The 22,798-nt window shown below is 36.2% G+C and overlaps 1 protein-coding gene across 3 annotated transcripts; it reads right to left on the minus strand.

Moving 5' to 3' along the window:
• Nucleotides 1-407: 407 nt before the first annotated feature.
• esyt2a (extended synaptotagmin-like protein 2a) lies at nt 408-22,545 on the minus strand. Of its 3 annotated transcripts, none has more exons than XM_016295207.1 (23): nt 21,687-22,545; nt 15,282-15,323; nt 14,976-15,110; nt 13,532-13,608; nt 13,368-13,440; nt 12,764-12,853; nt 11,078-11,133; nt 9,459-9,579; nt 9,199-9,375; nt 9,034-9,116; nt 8,856-8,904; nt 8,366-8,455; nt 7,472-7,567; nt 7,175-7,276; nt 4,264-4,338; nt 3,824-3,910; nt 3,226-3,375; nt 1,957-2,327; nt 1,740-1,838; nt 1,514-1,645; nt 1,287-1,392; nt 994-1,043; nt 408-490 (listed from the first exon to the last, which is right to left on the minus strand). In XM_016295207.1, exons 1-23 carry the CDS (start codon nt 22,065-22,067, stop codon nt 448-450), a joined length of 2,685 nt encoding a protein of 894 aa, XP_016150693.1. In that variant the 5' UTR covers nt 22,068-22,545; the 3' UTR covers nt 408-447. The 3 variants fall into 3 exon arrangements, with proteins under 3 accessions (XP_016150693.1, XP_016150694.1, XP_016150695.1); XM_016295208.1 differs by lacking the exon at nt 7,175-7,276 and adding an exon at nt 5,612-5,674 and having other exon boundaries at nt 21,687-22,544; XM_016295209.1 differs by lacking the exon at nt 7,175-7,276 and having other exon boundaries at nt 21,687-22,544.
• Between the last annotated feature and the right edge of the window lie 253 nt (nt 22,546-22,798).

The raw sequence follows: 22,798 nt of genomic DNA on the forward strand, positions 1-22,798 counted from the left end.
TTCCTTTTTAAGATTTATTTGTATATATTTACAGTCTGAGGTTAATTATATATATTATATAATCTCTGCACCATTAACGTGTAAATGGCGGATGTTGTTACAGTCTGCCACTCTTGGTTTAGAAGTCTTAATGCGTAAACAACTAATCAATCCAACAGATGCGGCTGAACCGTATCCCTTTTTAACTTTAAAAATCTCTAAACACTCTCCCTCTCTCATTCTCTCTTTCACTCTGGCTAAGTCAGTGCTCATAACATCAATAGCGTTTTTTTCTTCTTTCACACTGTAAATCTATTAAAAGTGATCAAATCTGAAGATCCAACATGTACCAATTTCGCCCAGGGCTAAAACACATGGCTTAAATATGGCTGAGGTTTTGAGTCTTGCGTAGGGATTTGTAGTTTTTTAATACAGTATGTGTAGGCAGAAAGAAGTTGGTTCCTGTGATTAAGGGGATTGTCGCCTCAGCCCGTCCACTGAAAGCTCATACCTGCCAAACACACACAAACACAATCATATTCACATAAACATTTCTGATTCCATGTTCACACACCTTTGGCTAAATATGAATGAAATTCGTTTTTTTTACTGTGCCATTTTCAGGCAAGAAATGTCTGGGTCATATTTTACTAAATGTATGCATATACTTTGCATAAAGAAAATGTGGCTTATAACTCTCATAACAAACATAGTAGTATTTAACCTTTTGGAGCATGATTTATTCAATCAGAAAGAAAATTTAAAAAATTCAATGTTTTTTTTTTTACTTTAAAACAACAAATCTAGAATAAAATTATTATTATAATCATGTTTTTCTTCTCCCAAATTTTGAGATATTTAAATAGGGCACACTGTACACCAGGTTAAACTGTAAATAACCACTCTAAAGTACATTTTATGCATATATTACAGTAATGGGAATATTCAGTATAATCAATATCATCATATTCATATTAAAGGCTTAATCTTTGTAAATTATATAAAAATGTTTACCATTGCGTTGAGCTCTTTGATATATCCTCAGAGGTCAAGTCAACTAACACCTGGGAGAAAGACACGCATCATTTTTATGTGAATAATTTGTTCATGAGAGCCCCCCAAAAAAACTAGAAAATAATATTTTAGATTTATATATAATAATTTAGATTTAGAACAATGATATTAAGTGTTGTGAATGGCGAACTGAATGTTATTTATCTTATGAACATGGTCTAAGAAGTTATTTATGTTATAAATGGTGCGAGGACTGTTATTTCTAATGTTATTTATGATGTGAGGGATGTCACCTTTCCCAGCAGCCCTCTGTGTTTTGACAGAATTCCTCCTCCATTCTTCACAGCCACATCTAGTGTTCTTCTGTGCAACTCCACAAGTGACACGCTGAATTCAAACCTACACAAACACATGTGCATGCAACCCGCAAACACTTCATTTAAAAACAAAAATACAAGTATTTTTATTCAATGCAAAATGAGAAGACTTAAAGAGACTGGAAGAGGAAAAAGAAACTGACGTTTGATCATAGACCGGATTCACTGTTTTCTTCATAGTGTTTGTTTTTCTGCGTCCAGAGCGTCGTTTATCAGGCAGCAAATACAAACGGACATATGGTTCAGAACCACTTTCAGTAGAAGAGATCAGATTCCTGCAAACACAAAAATATGAAGACTTTTATATTAAACACATCTTTCAGAAGCACTGAAATACTTCAGAAGAATCAAAAGTCATATGTATTTTACCTGCAGCCGTGTACCACGACAATTAGTTTGTTTCTTTGGGGACTGTGTCTGATGGTCAACTGAATTTCACCCAATGGAGCGAAACCAGGTGAGGCTCCACTGTAAAAAGAAGAAAAACATATTTATTTTTTTACTGTTGCGGTGTTGGAATCTCAACAAACCATGAAAGGCACCAGATAAAAAAAGGTCAAAATATGTTAAAAATGTTCAAACATACTTCTGTAATCGGTGTATTGTCTTTTGGAGCTCCTGGGCGGTGCTGGGGTTAGAGATGTCAGATGCTATGCTGGGTGTCGGCTCTTTGCTGTTTAGGTGTAGCTCAGAGCCAGAGATGGCCAGGTTAGACGTGCTCCACCCCGATTTAGCCAGACGGGTAGGTGAGTCCTCTAACGGCCTGCTGTCTATTAGGGGCTCCACCCGCGGGGAGGGTTGGGTTCTGGGCGCTGGGGTCGGCTGCTGGGTTTTGGATGCTGGAATGGGCTCTGGAACATTGGGCCGCTGAGGAGAGGGGTTGGGGGTCTCGCTGGGGCGGCGGATCTGAACTGAGGACGGCTGATCTGATACTGCCAACTTATCCATAGAGAGAATCTAAAATACACATATAGACAGATATGCGTTGGTTACTGACTTTTTATGTGTATTTACAGCAAAAGTGAGACTTCCTGCTGAGATGGACCCTTTATATAGGGCAAGGTTCACTAAACCTGCTCACTGAGGCCATTAAGACACTTTTTTTCATTGAAGCTGCTTTGAAAATATAGATTTTTAAAAGCATAAAATGAAGAAATGTCTTTTTGGTAATTGCTTAATAATTGCTTAATTATTGCTGTGGCCACTTCCAGTTTATTTTTTCTCTCATTTAGTGGGCATATTCCTTTTTTTATTATAATTATCTTGATTTAAATTTAAATTTAAGGTTTTATAGTTGAGGAATCTACAGAACATTGATAGAGCTAATTACATGTACAACGGTTAAGACCACTGAACTGCAAAACCCGCTAGGTAATATTTCAAATACTGTACTTTTAATTTTTACTTAGATTGTGAAAAGGTTTTACTCCAACCATCAATACAAAGAGTAAATTAGATATTTAGCTTGATGAAAGACACATTTTAGTTTGGGGTCCAATTCTCACTATTGACTATGACTTTTGCCTCAATAAACTCTAAATTTGCTGCTTAATAATAATTAGTAAGGTAATTGTTAAATTTAGGTATGGGGTAGGATTAAGGGATCTAAAATATGGTCATGCAGAATCAGGCATTAATATGTGCTTTATATGTACTAATAAATATGCTAGTAATATGCATGGTTATAAGCAACTGGTTAATAGTAAGAACTGGTCAATTAACTAAAGAGTTACCGTTTATTTTTATTTAATTTCAGTTACTGCTTCAACCACTGTTTTTAGTTTTATTTATATTAGATTTCCTTTACTTTCCATGAGTTATTTAATTTCAGATAACAAAATTGTGTGTGTGTTACCCTAAGTGCCATCTTCATCTTAAGCGTAGAGCCGGGTCCTGAGTTTCTGAGTGGGAATCGCTGACTGATAGTCATCTGGTCCTCCTGCAGCAGCTTTGACAGAGGAAGAGAAAACGTCCCGAGGGAACACTCGTGCTTCTCATCCTTTACCTGCACACACACAAAACATCAGACTGTGACTCGTATGAGACACCACTGAGTTGTAAACACTGCAACATCCAGACTATACGTACAATTGAGTCAATACAACTGAGTATTAACACCTTGATTTCTATGATTTTGTATTTTTCCAGAAATAAATAAATAAATAAATACACATAAAAAAGAAATTTAAAAAGAGAACAGGCAAAAAAACAAACAAGAAGCAAAATGGATAGCAGGGCAACAAATCCAGTCTAAATACATCACTTAGAAGGGTATAGCTAGTATGATACCAAAGTTGGGGTTGTAATTATTGTTACACTTTCTTACAATTTCAAGAATAGCATTTGCTCACCCTTGCAGTGTTCAAATCTTTCACCTTTCAGGGACCAGCCCAAATTTTTAACCAATAAGCCACAAAACCCCATGTGCCTGCGAGTGCATGTTTGTGCTTTACCTCCACTTCAAGTTCTTGACACTTTGGATTGTGGATCAGGAATGTGAAGGCCTCCTCCCAAAGCGGCTCGTTGGTTTTATATCTTGTCTGTAATGAGAAAAGAATGTAAAACATTTAACCATTATACATTTAGCAACAGTGAAAACACAGGATCTGAATTGGAATTCATTTACTGTACCATCTTAAAAATTCACAGTAAAGTCTGACTTAAGCAAACTTGCAACATCACCTTTTACAGTGAAATACTGTTATACAAAGACAACGAAACATCAACTAATAAGTGTAATGAATTTACATGCATTCATCTCTTTTCATGCAAAGCCACTTCAAAGAGCCTCGCACTATTTTTCAGATATAAATTTGCACCTGTAAGAATACCACAATATGTTATGCACATATAAATTTAAAGACAGCTTACTTGTGTGCATCAGTGTGTTTACCTTGCTCTCAAAGGATTTGTGTCCCACAGTAAACTGGACGAATGGACTGGGCACACTGGTGACATTTTTACCAGACTATAGAGCATACAAATAGTTATTAACAACGCTTCCATATTAAACATACAAATAACAATATGCACAAATAACATTATCAACCTTAACCACACTCTTACTAAAGCAAATAACAAAAGGATTTAAATCAAACAATAATAGCGTCATCTCAAACACGTAAGAATCTACAGTACATATTTGCACACTAATGGCTTGAAATGTTTCTTAGTAACCATATGATATTTACTCCCGTCTAAATCTGCAATGACTACGAACCACACCTGGCATGCTGTCCATTACCACATACAGTTACAGTACATGGAAAGCTGAGCAGGCAACACTTTAAATAAATGTTTAATCTATGTGATTACCAAATCATAAGAATAACCATAACATTCATATGTTTGCATAAGATTGTTTACCAACATTTTTTTGTTCAAAGTCCACAGGGAGTTGTTTTCTATGTAGCTTGGACACATACAAACATATGTCCTATTTACTTGAATGGGAAAAGTCCAAAATCTACAAAACCGATATTCAAGATTATGTTTTAACATTTTCGAATTAGCACTGTAATCTAATTAAATGCTACTGTAAATTCTGCTTCTTTAGTTCAAATCACAATATATTAGGCTGTTCCAGTTAATGCATTTTCACATTTAAACAAAGGAGCAATTTGAAATCAAGTAAAAAGATTTTGTACTGAGCAGCAATACTTGCTAAAATAAATTATAATTGTTATAATTTGTCCAAATTATTGACCCTGATAATAGACAGCGTGCCATTAGCCCAGATGCAGTAAACATTAAAGTTGGAAATATTCCATTAGATAGAAAGTTAAAAATAATCTAGAATATTGTATTTATTCCATTAAATTAAAATTACAGTAGTCATTTCCCCTTATGAACGCCATGCACTATATTACTATCAGGACATAAAACCTAAAAACCTGTTGGACTCAAGCAAGGTCTTATATGTTGCATTTATGTAGGATTTTGTGTATAATCTTCTTGATTCATATATTGCTTGAATTAAAAGCAATCAATTCAGAATTGGGAAAATGGGATTGGAAAGCTGGCTGAGATTTACATAGGAGAAATAGTCTCTGTGGCATTCAGAGTCTGAATTCAGTGCGTTTCAGACAGTCAGACACGCAGGTCTGCATGCGGTTAATCAAAGCACACAAACAGTACACACGATACCTGCTGCAGAAGGATCTTAAATCGACAAACAACTTGCCACGTCTTTCTACATCATTATGTGTGTGCGTAAATTGTGAGAAAACTGGTTGTGTTACCTTTATCGCTTTATTGACAGTACCCTTCTTCAGACCTGCATTGTTGAATTCTAAAGGATTGCGCTTATTTCCAAAAGCAGAAAAGGACGAGACACACATGCGCACACACACAAACAAATACAAATACAGGCAGGATTATTAGGAGGATGGCATGCAGCGTTAAATTCATAATTGCACAAAAACACAGACATCCTGGAGTACTCACTCAATCATACACAACAAAATGAATGATTACGGAATTAATGCATGGTTAATTTGATGAAAATGAGAAAAGATGATGCCTCGTTGTATTTTATCCGTATGATTGTTCAAATGATGAAAGAGCCCTGGCAGAACACATCAGCGTATTTTTATTAATTTGCGTTTGATTAGTCATGCCTGGAGAGTGGGCACATGAGAGGACACAATTCAGGTGTCAAGGACAGTGATGAAGAAAGAAACATGAAAGAGAAATATAGACAAGGCAATCCAAAGAAAATCAGCCCAACCCACACTTCACTGCAAATCAACCCACAACAAATCTGATTGCAGAAATATGTCACACAGTGTCATGGGCACTGCAGGACACTACAAGACACCTGAATTCACTCAAACGCTTTCAGTGACTGATGAAAATGATCAAATGAGGCATGGGCTGATACAGCAACATTTATACAACAGTTACAGATACAGTCGTTCCAAATGTGCTAATATTTTATTAAATAGCACTGGAGTTTTCACACTTTGGATCAGCATCCCCAGCATTTGTTTGCTGTTCAGACACACGACAGTTGATTCTCTTTTTGTATGGAAAGCAAAAATAGACAAACTAGCTGTCCAATATTATGTCTAAAATAGTAAGTTTAATCTGTATGTATAAATAATGTATAAAAGGTTGCTTGTGTGACATTGCTTAATCATGTATTTCCTACAGTGAAGTGCAGAGTGAGACCCGTTTCATTCAACATGCTTCTAATATTGACACGCTACTCTACTGCACTACTTACATCTCTATGTTACACCCCCTCCAACACACACTACTGTTCAACATTTCATAGTCTGTAAGATTTTTTTGTTTCTCTTACACACAACTAATCAGCAAATCATTAAATGATAAAAATAAACTTGATCAGCAATATACCCATAACCACATAACCTCATTTAGCTCTCCAAACAGGGCTGACAACTGCGTTCTGTTGCTGTGTAACCTCTGATGCTCTATATTCAAATGCCCTCTTTAAAGGAAAGAGTGCACATTCACAGTGAAAAAACAACTGCACAAACAAAAATGGCTGCATTAACACCTCTAATACAGACTAATTATATCTATGCAAAATGCAGACAGGGCCTCTGGAAACACTAGCATGCTGACAGACCAAACCACGACATAACCAAATACAAACAAAACAGTCCTCTGAGTTTAAACAGCATTACAGGAAGATTTTACATGCAAAAGGGAAGTTGAGATGTAACTATGAAACATTTGTAAATGAAATAACCAGCTGTTAATGCACCAAATGCAGGTAAAATGCAGGTAAAATGCAAGCAAACCAATCTAATGGAAATGCCAGCAGAGTGACTCACAAACATTGTCCTGTAGAGGGCAGAAGTGTCCTCACAGAACACCAGCCCGGCAGAGCGGCGCTCTCTCAGACACCCACTGCCCACGTGCCCCTCAAAAACACTCTTCACCCAGAGCGGCAGAAAACCAGAGCGGGACAACAGAAAGAAACAGAGGATGAAAGGAGAAAAGGGCAAGGCAAGTGAAGTAGTAGAAGTGATAACTGATGAAAGAGGGAAGGTGGAGCATAGAAAAATGAGGAAGGAAGAAAGAAGCTAGTGTGGGTGAGTATGTGTGTGTGTATGTGTGTTAATGCTCACTGGCAGATTCTTGGCTGAGTCCAGATGCACCAACAGTAATGCTGATGACAGTCCATCATTGGCCTGCCCTTTATCTGCTTTAATGCTGCATAAAACCTGAAAAGTAACACATAAAACATTAAGCAGTGCTGGCTCTGTGGTGTGTGATCCACATTGTGGGGATTTGTCTCTTTAAAGGGACAAAATGATGTCTTATTTTACATGCAATAGTTATCACAAAATTATTTTGTATTAGTTTATAGAAATGGGAAATTTCAGAGTTTAAAAGTAGGAATGTGCAGTTCGTATTTTAGTTATAGTTCTTCTATACATAATAAGTTTGGGGTCAGTAAGATTTTAGTATTATTTATTTTTATTTTTTAAAGAAATTCATATTTTTATTCAGCAAGGATGCATTAAACAGATCAACAGTGAGAGTTAAATACATTTATAATATAACAAAATAGTTCTATTTCAAAGAAATACAGTTTATTTAAATTTTCTATTCATCTAAGAATCCTGAAAAAATCAGTTTCCGCAAAAGCAGCACAACTGCTGTTTTCAACATTGATGATATCAATAAATGTTTACTGAGCACCAAATCAGCATATTAGAATGATTTCTGAAGGACCATGTGACACTGAAGACTAGAGTAATGATGCTGAAAATTCAACTTTGCCGTCACATTAATAAATTACATTTTATTTCACAATATTTCCGTCTTTACTGTATTATTGGTTTTACTGTATTTTTGATCAAATAAATGCAGCCTTAGTGAGCACAATAGACTTCTTTCTTACTGACCCTAAACTTTCAAAGGGTAGTGTACATTTGTTATTTGATCAGTAAAGTCAAAATCATTAACAGAAGTCATATCATATCACTTTGATGTGTATAAGAGGTGTGTTATGTTACCTCATCGAGTTTATCAGGTGTAGGGAGAAGAGAAAGCCATTCAATCTTCAGGTGAAGCTTTCCTGTAGCAACATCATCAAGTACAAACCACTACACTCACCCAAAGAAACACACACACACACACGCACACACACACACACACACACAGGTGAAACAGGGAGTGGATTTATTATATGAAAACATACATTTCATTTTAATACTTTGTACTTTATATAATAATAACACTTTATTAAAGGTATAGTTCACTCAAACATGAATATTCTGCTGTCATTTACTCAGACGGGACATTCTTTAAAAGTCTACTATTCATGCTCCACAGAAGAAATTAAGTCATAAAGGTTTGGAACATCACAAGGCTGAGTAACTGATGAAGTCCATTTTTGAGTGAACTAATAATTTAAGCAATTTTTCTATACAAGCTTTGAGCTCATACAAAAATAAAGCTGGACAGATGTAAGATCAAAATAAAACAAAAAGGTATTTTTTGTACCTCATCTACTTTCTGTTCCTTCTCTAGTTCATCTACGTTGATGGTAAGGCTAAAGAATACAGGAGGACAAAAATCAAATGATTAAAATAAAAAGATCCTGACGATCTTTAAGGTGGAATTCTGAAGTATAATTGCTTGTAATTATTTAATGATTGATTAGTTTAATCCCAGCCATTACCTTCCCAAATAATCATCCTTATCATGGTCCTCATCATAAAGCTCTATCTCCATATTCTGTCCTGGGTGATCGTACACATATGCCTAAAACACACATAAACACCTTGGATTGGTAAATAAAAACATGTCAGAGAAGGACAGATTCGATCACAAATGAGTCCCTTACCTCATAAACTTCGTTCCATTTAGGATTAACTGTCTCTTTGATGATTTTGGATCTGAAGAGCTGATTACCCAGCTTAATGACACCATATGGGTCTGACTTTCCTTTTATCAGGCCCCCCAGAAACTTGTCCTTCCCTACCAGGTCCTGTGCCTCCAGAAAGTGAATCCGCAGAATACCCTAAAACAAAACCATGCATATGATATAAATATTCTGTTTATATACAGGTATGCATGTGTATATGAAATGTACAAGTATGTCACCTTTGGCATGGGGAAGCGGAGTCTGGAAATCTGTGCATCATTTACAAGTGGAATAGTGATTTTGTTTGGCAGCACGAGAAAACTGTATATGATATCCTGAATAGTGCTGTCACACAGACCACTGTGAAAGAGAGCAAGAGAGATTAGTGATGATGTTAAATATTATAACAAATCAGTCCAATGCATTAAATACCCATAAGTACTGTAATGTAATGTTCACAAGCTGTATAGACCACTTTTATTATACTTTTTAGGTCAATTGAGCTTGACATCTGCAGTTGTAATCTGCTTGTCTTTCCACTGTGTAGAAAAAAGCAACTTGAATATTCTGCTCCATAATAACTGTGTACAAAAAAGCTTGTACAATAAAGGTTGAATGCCCATGCCCACAATTTTCAATGCATTTTTACTTTGACTAAACACACATCTTCAGGCCCTTTTTTTGCTTAAATCATGTGAAATTAAACATTTGGGATCGTTCTCAAGGTGGCCAGGGCTCACTAGAGGGCCTCAGCAAACTTAAAAAAAGAATAAAAGTTCTTAAAAATATTAATTAAAAAATGTTTTAATTAAACTGAAATGCTAAAAATATACAATCAACATAAACTAAAATTATTTTTTGAAACACTTCCCCTTTTTTGCCCACAGTTTCTGTAATCACAAAATGAATTGTGGTTAATTAATTCATGAACACTCACAGTTTCTGTGAACAAAAAGCTGGAAACCTAGTTGCTTTGTCTTAATTGCACCCGGAATATCAGAGAAAACATATATTGGGAGGCCTTTGAATATTGTATTTAACTATGTGGAGCTTTCGAATAAAAGAAATGAAGAGAACCACTGGGATAAGGGGAAGAATCAAAGCTCTATAATGTTTCCTTTATCCTCCCCCAGCAGTTCTCTATTAGCACAGTTTTCATTTAAGTACTGCAATTTATAATTGTTTATAGTGCCTTCACCCACACTATGTTAATGACTGTATCTATAGCATTATTTACCAATTAGCTTGCATTTCAGCTTGAATATGTCAGGATTAATTCATTTATTTTTCAGAGATCAAAGAATTCAGATTGATTTCAGCACTGATGTCTAACCAGAAATGTTCATGAAATGTGACTCTTCTGTGAGGGTAAGTGTAGATGTGTGTGTGTGTGTGAGTGTGAGAGAAAATATAACAAAGGACAAGATCTCCCCACGCCTAAACCACAACACCAGCTCCACCTATGATATGACTATAAAAGGAGAAAAAGAGAGGGAGAGAGAGAGAGACTCCTCTGGGAAACACATTAAACTCTTCATTTGGACACACACTGATGTCAGGGGATCACAGGGTGCACTTTAAGATAAAACACACTATTAAGACCCCATCATTTCCCCACCGTCACAAGTGGGTGTAAACGTGCATCGTCTGATGTGGTCTGACAGGAAGAGCAGCATTTCTGAAACTGGAGTGAGTGTGTATAATGTTTGTGTGAGAGACTGTTATCTGTGCCACCTCAAAATACAAAATAGGTCATGTGACAGCATGTGCATTTCAAAGGCTGCCTTATCCACTCCAGTTTTATGAAACTGGCATAATCTGATTATGATGTGTAATGGCTGACACGTGTATCACTCACTTTATTCCAGGGATGTCTAGCATATTTGTAAGACCTGTCCAGTTTATATCCAGCAACTGAGAGAGAGAAACAGACACATGTAACAATATTTAATACATAAAGGTTGTATATATATATATATATATATATATATATATATATATATATATATATATAGGTGCATCCCGATAAATTATAAAGTCGTGGAAAAGTTCATTTATTTCAGTAATTCAACTCAAATTGTGAAACTCGTGTATTAAATAAATTCAGTGCACACAGAACGAAGTAGTTTAAGTCTTTGGTTCTTTTAATTGTGATGATTTTGACTTACATTTAACAAAAACCCACCAATTCACTATCTCAACAAATTAGAATATGGTGACATGCCAATCAGCTAATCAACTCAAAACACCTGCAAAGGTTTCCTGAGCCTTCAAAATGGTCTCTCAGTTTGGTTCACTAGGCTACACAATCATGGGGAAGACTGCTGATCTGACAGTTGTCCAGAAGACAATCATTGACACCCTTCACAAGGAGGGTAAGCCACAAACAATAAATTAACTTTTCCACAACACTCTAATTTATTGAGAGATGCACCTGTATATATATATATATATATATATGCAAAATTAAAATGCTTGTGTTTGTTTCCTGTAAAATACATCCTTTATTTTTCACAGCAGCAACAAAGCCATTAATCAAATACAGTGCAACAATAACTGCCTATGTTTTCATTGGCCTTGGTTCTGGAAATATTTTTCTCTCCATATGAATTTTTAAAAAAAAGTTCAGTAAATTGTTTCAAGCCATGAACCAAACTAATAATCTCTGAGAGAATCTACAAACTTTGTTAAAAAAAAAAAAAAGTATTTGAAAATAGAAGAAAAAAAACAAAGGAACAAGACTGTGTTCATATTTTATGAAGGATATAGAATGCCGTAAGCACTGCACATTATGTAATCTAATAACAAAATGACAGATTAACCAGAAATATTGATTTGTAGTCATTGGTTATAAGTATAATCAAATATATTAGATATTTACAGTTCAAAAGTTTGGAGTCGTTAAGAAATTGTTTTTTTTCAAAATGTACAGTTCAAAACTACAGTTTTCTATTTTAACATATTCAAAAATGTAATTTATTCCTGTGATGGCAAAGCTGAATTTTCAGCATCATTACTTCAGTCTTTAGTGTCACAGGATCCTTCAGAAATCATTCTAATATGCTGACTTGATGCTCAAGAAATATTTCTTCTTATAATCTTATTACAGTATGTTGAAAACAGTTGTGCTGCTTAATATTTTTGTGGAAACCGTAATACATTTTTCTTCAGGAGTCTTTGATGAATAGAAAGTTCTTTAGATCAATATTTTGGATCAAGACATCCACTGGATCCAATAAACATGAACAGCTGAGAATGAGATGAATGAATGAGACAAGTTTAAGAGGAATAGATTTAGATCTTATTTGAACAGTTTTTGCAGACCAGGGTTTCCGATTCTGAGAAAAACTCTTAGTGAAGTTACAAGGGTGTGGGTTATTATTAAATAACAGACACATTCTCATCATTCTTTATATTGTATGATTGTCTAATTTAAGTAATGCCAGTTATGTAGCAAAAAATAACTAATCACACACAAACACAATGAAAGAATGTTCTTCTACACGTGACACAATAGTGTGTGTATATGTGGTGGTTAACGTACAGGTTTCTTGAGGAAGAACACAGACAGTGCACCAATCAGTGGCATATCTCCTAGCAATGGCTCCATGATGACCCTCAACACACCATTAAGCTACAAATACAAACAACAAACAAATAAAAGGTAAGCTTATAATATATAACAGTGAGAAATTCTGGATTCAAACTTGCTTGCATGAGCACTATAGCTCAATGTGTCATAGCATATGCAGTAACTATTCGTCAAATAATTCTGACTTGCATATAATGCACACACATAATATGTGCAGGTGACCCGAGTTTAAATCCTGCTCAGGTTATTTCCCGATACCACTACCTCTCATAATGTTTCCTGTAACATCTCCACTATCCTCTTCAGTTAAAGCCAAAAAGCTCATATAAATAATTAAAAAACTTCTGCTTGCAGATATGAGAACGGACTAACATTACATCTAATGCCTAACTATAAACTAACAAAGCAAAGAAGCTCTGTTATACAGTTTAAACTCATATCAAAGCTCATGTGGTCACTCTGATTGTTATCAGGGTAATGGGGGCATACTTAAATGTAAGCAACTTATGTAAGCAACACACAAACAGACATCTGTCACACACTCTCTGAGTCTTACCTGTATGCTCTTGATTCCTGCACGGCAATAGTATTTCTTAATATCCACATCAATTTCAGTGTTTCCGACAAAACTAGACAAATACAATAACACACAAACAGACTTTCAATATCTCAAGTCCAGTAACGAGTCTCAGTGGTAAACGTTATCTGTGTGTATTTTACCTGATCTGTAGATCCATAATAATCTGTCGTTTATCTACATTCTCTGTATAAACTTTCACTCCATCCACCCTGAGAGGCTGCAGGCAGATGAAAAATGATTATATTGTGTGTATAAGAGTATGTAAATGTGTGTGCTGGTTTACTAAGTTTAAATTTGAGGACAAATGTCTTGAGCTAAATATGACTAAATCTTCCTTTGCGGTTGTCCTCAAAGGTAAAAAGGTTCTAACATTTTTCAAAAATAGTGGAGTGTTCCTTTAAGTCTTTGGTATGTCCCATAGACTGTATAACAACATGGACGTAGTGTCCGTGATGTCACCCGTAGGAAAAAAAAGATAATTTTTGAAGCTCAAAGGCGGGTGGAGGCGGCCGTCGCCATCTTGGCAGCGCGTCACCGCGTGTCACTCCCGGATAATCGAAGATGGGCAAAGAGGCGGGAGCTGGTTGTTGAAACCACGCCCACCTAGCTCGGTGGTGACAGCAGCGGCAATCCACCTGTCACTCAAGTGGCCACGCCCTTAATTATGCAGAACTTTTAAGGCTTAAAATAATTTAAACGGATGAGTTATAAAAAAAATCACCCCCTCACAGTTGTCATGAAGGGCAAAATTAGCTATATAGACCAAAATCCTTTTTTGAACCAGGCTGTAAACATGTTTTTTTCTGCTGTAAAGTTAGGCATTTTAACATGGGGAGTCTATGGGATTGACTCCCTTTTGCAGCCAGCCTCTAGCAGCCAGTTGATGAATTACAGTTTAAGTCACTTCCTTGTTGGCTTCATGAGAGAGAGGCTGAGGTTGCCGCTTGGTATGTCCTCAAACAGATAAATGAAGAAGTCCTTATATTTATTTATAATAAATAAATGTTACAATAATTTTATAAAATTCACTTAAATATTTTTATATAATTAATAAATTATATTTAAATGATTTATATGTAGCTATTATATATATATATATATATATATATATATATATACTGTGGGACACACATATAAACAGTAAAAATGTAAATGTAAAAATGTAAAACAATGTAAAAATCTTTACTGCCACTTTTAATAAATTTGATGCGTCCTTGCTGGATAAAAGTATTAATGAATAAAAGTATTAACTCTTATTACCCTAAACTTTTGAATGGTATTATAGATAGACATATAAACAGCAAAGATAAATAACACTAAAATAAATGATTTTAGCAAATGGCTGCAATATAACAAATAGTGAAAAATTTAAGGGGGTCTGAATACTTTCCGTACCCACTGTGTGTGTATATATATATATATATAATTTAAATGCTTTAATTATAAATGCAGTCATTTTTTTATGATTTTACATGAATTTCATTTGAATACATAAAGTTGTCTTTTTGGGTTGGTTTAGGGTTTGAGTTAGTTAGGTCTATGGTATGCTCTCATTTAGATAGCTATGTAAACATGTGCATGTACCTTGTCCCCCATGTCAATCTTGGAGAAGGTAAAAGTACTAAGGTGCGCATTGGCTCCCTGCACTGCCGGTTCAATGGTCTCTCTGAAGATTTTATCTACAAACTGACAAATATATGGCCACATCTGATGTACAGTCTGTTAAAAAAAAGAGAAAGAGAAAGAGAAAATACTCTTGCGAAGCAATTTCGGGGTTAGAAAAAAAGAGAAAGAGAGAGAGTCAATACTCTTGCGAAGACATTTCTGGGTTAGCATAGATTCAGATCTATTTTTAAAAAACCACACCACCACACACACACACACACACACCTTGTTAAGCCACTCCACTCTCTCCACATCTGGAAAATGAACCTGAAACACAAAACAGACTCAATTTTATTTTAATGGATATTTTAAACACATTCATTAGTCACAGCACATCCCCCGCGGACAGTAACAGCTCTCAAAATAATTCAACAAATCAATATTTTTACACTTCATCACAATGACACATTGATTCTTCAAATGCAGAGCATGTAGTGAAATGATGTATTGGTATAAACAGAAGAGTTAAATTTCCACTTTTCAACAACTAGTTTATTCTCATTACTCATCATATCCAGTACTCATTACATGACCACATTATAATGACATAATGTGGCTGTTTAATGAACATGTTGTTACCCTGCTGAAGACCAGCAGAACATCTGTTAGCTCTCTCAGTCCCTGTCTCTCCATCTCACCGAGAGCGAACGATGCAATAAAACCAGAGCATTCTCATTATATAACTACTTTAGTTAAAATGAACTAAGAATGAACAATACATCTACAGCATTTAATAATTTCAACATTTACTAATGCATTACTAAAATCAAAAGTTGTGCTTGTCAACATTAGTTAATGCACTGTGAATTAACATGAACTAACAGTGAACAACTGTATTTTCATTAACTAACATTAACAAAGATTAATAAATACTGTAATAAATGTATTATTCATTGTTTATTCATGATAGTTAATGCATTAACTATCATTAACTAATGGAACCTTATTGTAAAGCGTTACCGAGTCTTTTTAACAACAGGAAGCAAATGATTTTCATGCATGTCCAGTTAGTGGTTTTTGAGCATCTGAGTTCTTTCACAGATGCGGACACGACAACACTAAACATCCAAAACAGCTAGTGCAGTCCAATTCACAAACGACTGACACTTATGAATTGGCTCTGTTAATGAATCGGTCATCAGTAATAGGTTTGAATCTGTCTAAGGAGTTCCGCCACCTATCTCTCAAATGGACCATTGACACTCCTAATTGAGATTGTAGATAGTGCCAATGGTCCATTTGAGAGATAGAGTGTCAATGGTTTATTTGAGATATAGGTAGGGTTGGGTATTGTTTTTTTTCGATACCGGTGCCAAATTGATACTTTTAAAACAGTTCCAGTGCCTAAACGGCGCCTGAACCGATACTTATTAAAAAATAAATAAATAAAAAATCCCCCCAAAAAATGATGGATTGGCCATTAGAATAGTAATAGAATAGAGAGTGCAAATGTTAGAGGGTCGAGTTTTATAATTAAAAAATACAAGCAGATAAAATTAGAAGTAGCATTAAAATAGAGAGTGCTAGAGTTTGAGGGTCAAATGAAGATGATGTGTTTTCAGCCGTTTCTTGAAAATATTAAGGACTCAGCTGCTTGGATTGAGCTGGGCAGGTCATTCCACCAGGAGGGAAGAGTTAATGTAGAAGTAATGTAATGTAATTTATGCAATATTTCAAACCTTTAACCCACTTGGGAAAATCAACCCATGGCAACAGTTTAAAAGTAGCCCAATTCTGTGGAAAAAATGCGCACTTGGCAACCCTGCATCCAACAAGAGCTACCAGAGTTAGCTTTGATTGATCACAGGTCGAGAATAAGGAGAGATGACTCAAGACCATGCTGGAGTATTTGCTGCTCAACAGATTTCTGAGCTCATTGACAAATATCTGATCTTGTAAGATGTGCTCCCTTTACACAGAGTGCGTGTGATTGCGAAATCGAAAGTGAAAGTAAACAGCGCAAACGCTTATTCAAAAATATTTAAATACACCGCATCCTGAGAACGGCACCCTGATGCGCCACAATTATACACAATATTAGAATGTTTAAAGGAGTGGACACGAAAATCGCGGGAGCGAAACACATGTTGCGGGAGCATGCGGCAGTGGTCAGAGATTCAGCGGGAGTGGGATTAGAAAACAGCCGACATTTTGGGCAATTAAGAAATCCCGGCAAGCTTGTTTGGGTTGATGAATGGCAAAGTAAACAAGCATCTCAGCTGAGAGAGAACAGACAGACTGACACCCCCCAACAATTTACAGCCAGTGATGACAGGATGACGAGATGAATGAGGCCGGCGATGGACAGATCTGCTGATATACAGTAAGTGAGTTATTCAGTCAAAGACAAATGACGAGACAAGAGGAGAGAGACAAACTGTCCTGAAGAACACAGTGCTTCCTGAAACAACAGGAGGATGGCTATGGGTGGAAATCAATGCAGAAGATGAGTGCTAACAATCTCTAGCCCTTATGAAAAAACTACTGGAGCTGAGCAAAGCAAGGAAAGAACCGGCCTTATTCTCAGCACCTAATACAGAAGAAGAGACAACAGAAGAACTAGCTAAACAAACACACTCTCTTAAGGCCCTTGTGACTTTGATCAGACAGTAAAGCAAACATACTGTAATAAATCTATCAGCCACACACACACACACACACACACACAAAAAGGTGTCTCTTGCATAAAAAACTGTTTTGCAACAGCCTGTTGGAGCCCTATTTTGTATTGTATATATATATATATAAATACACCTTGCTACGTGTACTGTGTTAGGCTAACCGAGACATGTCATTTGCACTTATATATTGTTGCTCTTTTGTTAGTTTTGACTGCTTTTATCTGTCCTCATTTGTAAGTCGCTTTGGATAAAAGCGTCTGCTAAATGACTAAATGTAATGTACATTTATTGTAGTGCACTGCAGAAGTTCTGAGGTATTTATTTAGCAAATAAGAAGAATTTGAAGCTTAGAAATGTTATATTTTAAGTTTATGTTAGTGTAATAATCTATATTGATTCCCAGAAGCAGCATTGCCAGTTGTTCCCCAAAGTAAATGCTTTTCTTATGATTACTATGACTTGTAATGTTATTTTTGCAACATATTTTATTATAGACACACACACAAACATAGGCCTATGTAATATATTTTTTATTTGACCATATTTGAGAAAAACATTTATACTTTAGAGGCTTGACTATTTGTTTCTGAAGATTTTCAGCAGAAGGATTTGGCAACGCTGCTCAGGAGTGGTTGTTATTATTACTTAGTTTTTTTAATTTACAAATTATTTTCATAAATATTACGGAAAATAAATGTAAATACAGCAATTGTTATGCATGTGTTATTTAATTCTTAAATATATTTTTATGTATATTTTATTATATATATATATATCAGCTTTTTTATGCACATTGACCGCCCTGCTCTCCCGCCAAAAATCCTATATCTGTTGACCACTACTCAGAAGTGAATGAGTTACACAGAAAGGCTTGGACAAACCAAAAACCCTTGATGGTCCAGCTAATAAAACTCAAACTTCACTGGCTTTTCATTGCCATGTTTGATAATTATTCACTTGTTAGTTATTAACACATGCACAAACACAGACACAACAGGGCAGGAGCACTGCCTTTATAATACCTGCCCTCCAGGTAAAGTGTCACTGTATCTGCTCAACCAAACTATTGTTCAGAAACAGAACGTGGTGCACCTCATCTGATTGACAGGTCACTATGGCAACATTTCCTCAAGCGTGTGACTCACAGTGCTTTGGTGATGTCATAATAATAACATCAAATGTCATAATGGCAGTTACTATAGTAACACACCACACCCACTAAGGAGAGGTTCTTTCACCATATACAGCCCGCATCTGACACAAATAAACAATATTTCACCAGTTCCTGTTACAAACACACACAGGCAGACCACTTCACTCAAATACATTAACTGAAAACGAATTATTATTACAAAGTTAAGTATTTAATATGAGTGTGCAGTGAGTTTCATCATTGATTAATACATTTTCACAATTAAAGTTAACTATATTAAAATCATGAAATAAAATACATTTTTGTTACTTAAAATAAATGTTAAATCAATTAATATAAAAAGCTTAAACTTGTATTTTATTTTATTAAAGCAACATTTCTCATTTTTGTTTAGTTTAACAAAGTACTAAAATTTAAACTAAATAAAAACTTAAAGGGGTCATATGATGCTGCTAAAAAGAACATTATTTTGTGTATTTGGTGTAATAAAATGTGTTTATGCGGTTTAAAGTTAAAAACACATTATTGTCCACATACTGTACATTATTGTTTCTCCTCTATGCCCTGCCTTTCTGAAACGCGTCGATTTTTACAAAGCTCATCGGTCTGAAAAAGCGAGGTGTGCTGTGACCTAGAGTGAGCAGAGGCAGCGGGGTTGAGAACGGTGCAGCCGGCGGATCGGACGAAGGAGCGGCAAGCACATGTGACGACCCCGGGCTTCGTCCACGGTGAAAGCCGATCAGGCGATCCACAGCACTAAGTTGATGTATTTCCTCAGCGACCAGCACAGATAAGCTCTAGGCATGACGAAGCGGATATCGTCGTCTTTTGGAAGACCAAACAAAGTAGTTTTGCTTTCACAACGAAGCACACAGCGTCTTTAGGACATGGCGGAAAGCGGCAACAATACTTCAGTGAGAATAAAAGTTACGCCTTCTTTCTTTGCGTGAACATTTGGGCGGTGTTATGCAAATCTTCCCACATAGTGAGGTAGACATGTGGGGGCGTGTTAGAACGAGCTGTTTTAGGTAGGTGTGGCTGACTCTTAACTTTTATAAAGAATATCTCTTTGGATTTGAGACTTTAGTCTTTGCCACTTTACAGATCTTCTTTATGCACCAAGAGCTTGTAACACTCCAAAGAGAAAGGGAAAATTGAAATCGCATCATATGACCCATTTAAACTAAATAAACTAAACTCATTAAATAAAACAACTAGGTAGACATATTTTAAAAATAATACTAATAAAAATGTAAAAAATAAAACAAAATGTATTTTAAATTAAAATGATAGAGAAAACAGAAAAAAATTCAAAATATTAATCAAACTATATTAGTATATCATCAATTATATTAAAATAACACTGACTCACAATCAAACAGACCATGCAACCAATCCCAAATCAGACAATCAGTCAACCTGAGTTTCATGAATTACCTGTTCATGTTACTTAATATCAGCCTAAAACCGAAAGAAAGAACAATGCCAGCCTGTCCTGGCCATGGGAAGACACTGATTTACAGCTAATGGAGTGAACACTGGAGTTTTGTGTCCCTGAATGCCGCTTTCAGCACACAGGCCTGCTAATATGCCAGAACTTTGATCTCAGGTTAGACAGCAAACTCATTTGTTTAAAGTAACAGAACACCAAAGTCTGTAGGCCAAATGAAACAGACTTGTCAACCTTACTTGTCCTTGTTCGTGCTTAGAGCTTTGAAGATTTCCCACAAGGATTCAAATTCATGAAAAATGACTCCGAATGCAGCCTCTGAATTAAGATTTCACATTCAGACTGTATTATCAGAGTCGAACCCACAATAGACGTCTCATCTAGTATTTAAATTAGTGGTCGGTCAGTGCACATTCTTGAAAGCCTTAAAAGTCCACCTAGGCCAAAGGGCACAATATATTTTTTTGAGCATTTCATGTGATCATAAGCAATGTGCCTGACATGAAAGCTTATAAATAGGAAAGAGTTGTGCAAATACTTACTAACGTTACTATTTAATTACACTTCATTGTAAGAGAAATTTGTATTGGACTCTATGGTGGTGCTGAACAGATATATACACAATATAAACATTAAAAATCAAATGTGGATATCACTTCATTATATATTAGTCATTATAAATAAAAAACAATCTTCATTGGTCATAGTAAAAGTGTTTATATATAATAAATATATTATTTAGAAAAAAATTATTGATTTATGGCTAAAAAAGTTTTTTGTATCAAATATTTTGCTTAGTGAAAAGTGAAGTGATTTTTATTGTATTGTAAATATTTTATTTATAAATGTCATTACATTTATGCAATGTTTTACTTTTACTATGACTAATAAATATTATTTTAATTTATAATGTCCAATAAGTGATGTCCACATCATAAATATTTTTATTATTCATTTCAAATAATATTAGAATTTTTATTATTAGTTAGTGCACATTATAGTACATTTATGCAAAGTAGTAGAAAAGTGTTAATAATAAGAACAATTTGAATATGGGGGAAAGTGGTTAACGCCATAATCTGTCTCTCTCTAATGAAGACCTATGAAATACTTCAAATAAAAACATTTGAGAAGACCTTAAGAGTGATTCTGCTTTTGTTTAACGGGTGCAGTTTTGATACCCTGAGTTTCAACTTGTGGTTTTGATTAGATTTGTGACTCATTCAGGTATGCGAGACAATGTCAGTGAATACACAAACTTTTGACAACATCAGATTTTAACGACACACACACACGCAGACCAATGTCTGTGTCTGTGTAAGACCTATAGGTCAAGGCTGAGGTCCAAGTTCCCCGTGTGAAACACTAACAGACTGGAGTAACGCGATGTTCAGTGTGTAACTCACCCACGGCGGCAGCTCTGAGCTCCGGACGCTCTGTCGCACCGCTCGCTCCTCTTGCTCCAGAAACGCCAGCGCGCGGTTCACCGGAGCGAATCTGCTGCCCTGGTTCCGTCTGAGCCAGAACAGCGCGGCCAGGACGATGAGGACCCAGCTGAAGCTGAACTCCAGATATCCCAGCACGTATATGGGTAAAATCAACAGGAATGTCTTGGCGAACTTGATTCCCATCTGCGTGGTGTCCGTCACCGCGGACTGCGGCTCCTCGTCCGGTAGCACCGGCTCGGGTGTATTGACATCGGTGGGGCTCGGAGGAACAGAACCCGGTCCGTTCAGACTGGCCGCCGGTGCGGGTTTGGGTTCCACTCCGTTCACTGACGCACTCATCTCCAAAGTACACAAATCCAAAACAAACAACAAAAGTAAAAACCAAACAACTAAGAGAGCTTCTACAGAAACATCTCAGACGTTTACAAATCTTTGTCAGGAAACAAAACGAGTCGCGTCGCTCGGTTCCGGGCTCTTCCCAGGAGCTCAGATGACTGGATCAGCGCTGCTCCCTAAACTGCTCCCCACCCGACCTTGCCTTGTATGGGGCGGCCGTCGGCCAGTGATTTTCCGCCCTTTCCAACGAACTTTAACTCGCTCGAGTCTTCCAGCTGCTGTCCGAGCCACGTCTCGCTGTCCCGACCGTCACCGCGCGAGCTGAGAGCGGTACCACCTCTCGCGCTCACCACATCCTGCGAGAACACACGCACTCATGAGTGCGACCAAACCCGCTGCTCAGGGTTACACACACAGGAAGGCTCTCGCTGGCAGAACGAGGGTGGCGCAACGAGCGCAGAGGCGGTCTACAAGCGCCACCTAGTGGACAACATTTAACACACTGATTGTCTATCTATCTATCTGTCTGTCTATCGCAACAACAAAAAATTCAACCGACCAAACCCTTGCATTACTCTGATTAACATTAGCGCAAAATCTATCTATCTATCTAAAAAAAATAATTCCAGAAAGACCAAAAACTTGCATTAATACTGCATATGCCCCAGTGTTTACGTTAAAACATACTTTAAATCTAAATCGATCTATAATTGACATGCGGTAGTAGCTCAATA

Source organism: Sinocyclocheilus grahami, unplaced genomic scaffold (assembly GCF_001515645.1).
Source record: "Sinocyclocheilus grahami isolate Dianchi unplaced genomic scaffold, SAMN03320097.WGS_v1.1 scaffold331.1, whole genome shotgun sequence".
NCBI classification, from domain to species: domain Eukaryota; kingdom Metazoa; phylum Chordata; class Actinopteri; order Cypriniformes; family Cyprinidae; genus Sinocyclocheilus; species Sinocyclocheilus grahami.

Coding starts and splice junctions, on each gene's coding strand:
- esyt2a (XM_016295207.1), bottom strand. CDS start 22,067: ATGAGTGCGTCAGTGAACGGAGTGGAACCCAAACCCGCACCGGCGGCC. Junction 12,854..13,367: donor CAGGAATCAAGAGCATACAG/GTAAGACTCAGA, acceptor TTGTATTTGTAG/CTTAATGGTGTGTTGAGGGT. Junction 9,117..9,198: donor AATGGAACGAAGTTTATGAG/GTAAGGGACTCA, acceptor TGTGTGTTTTAG/GCATATGTGTACGATCACCC.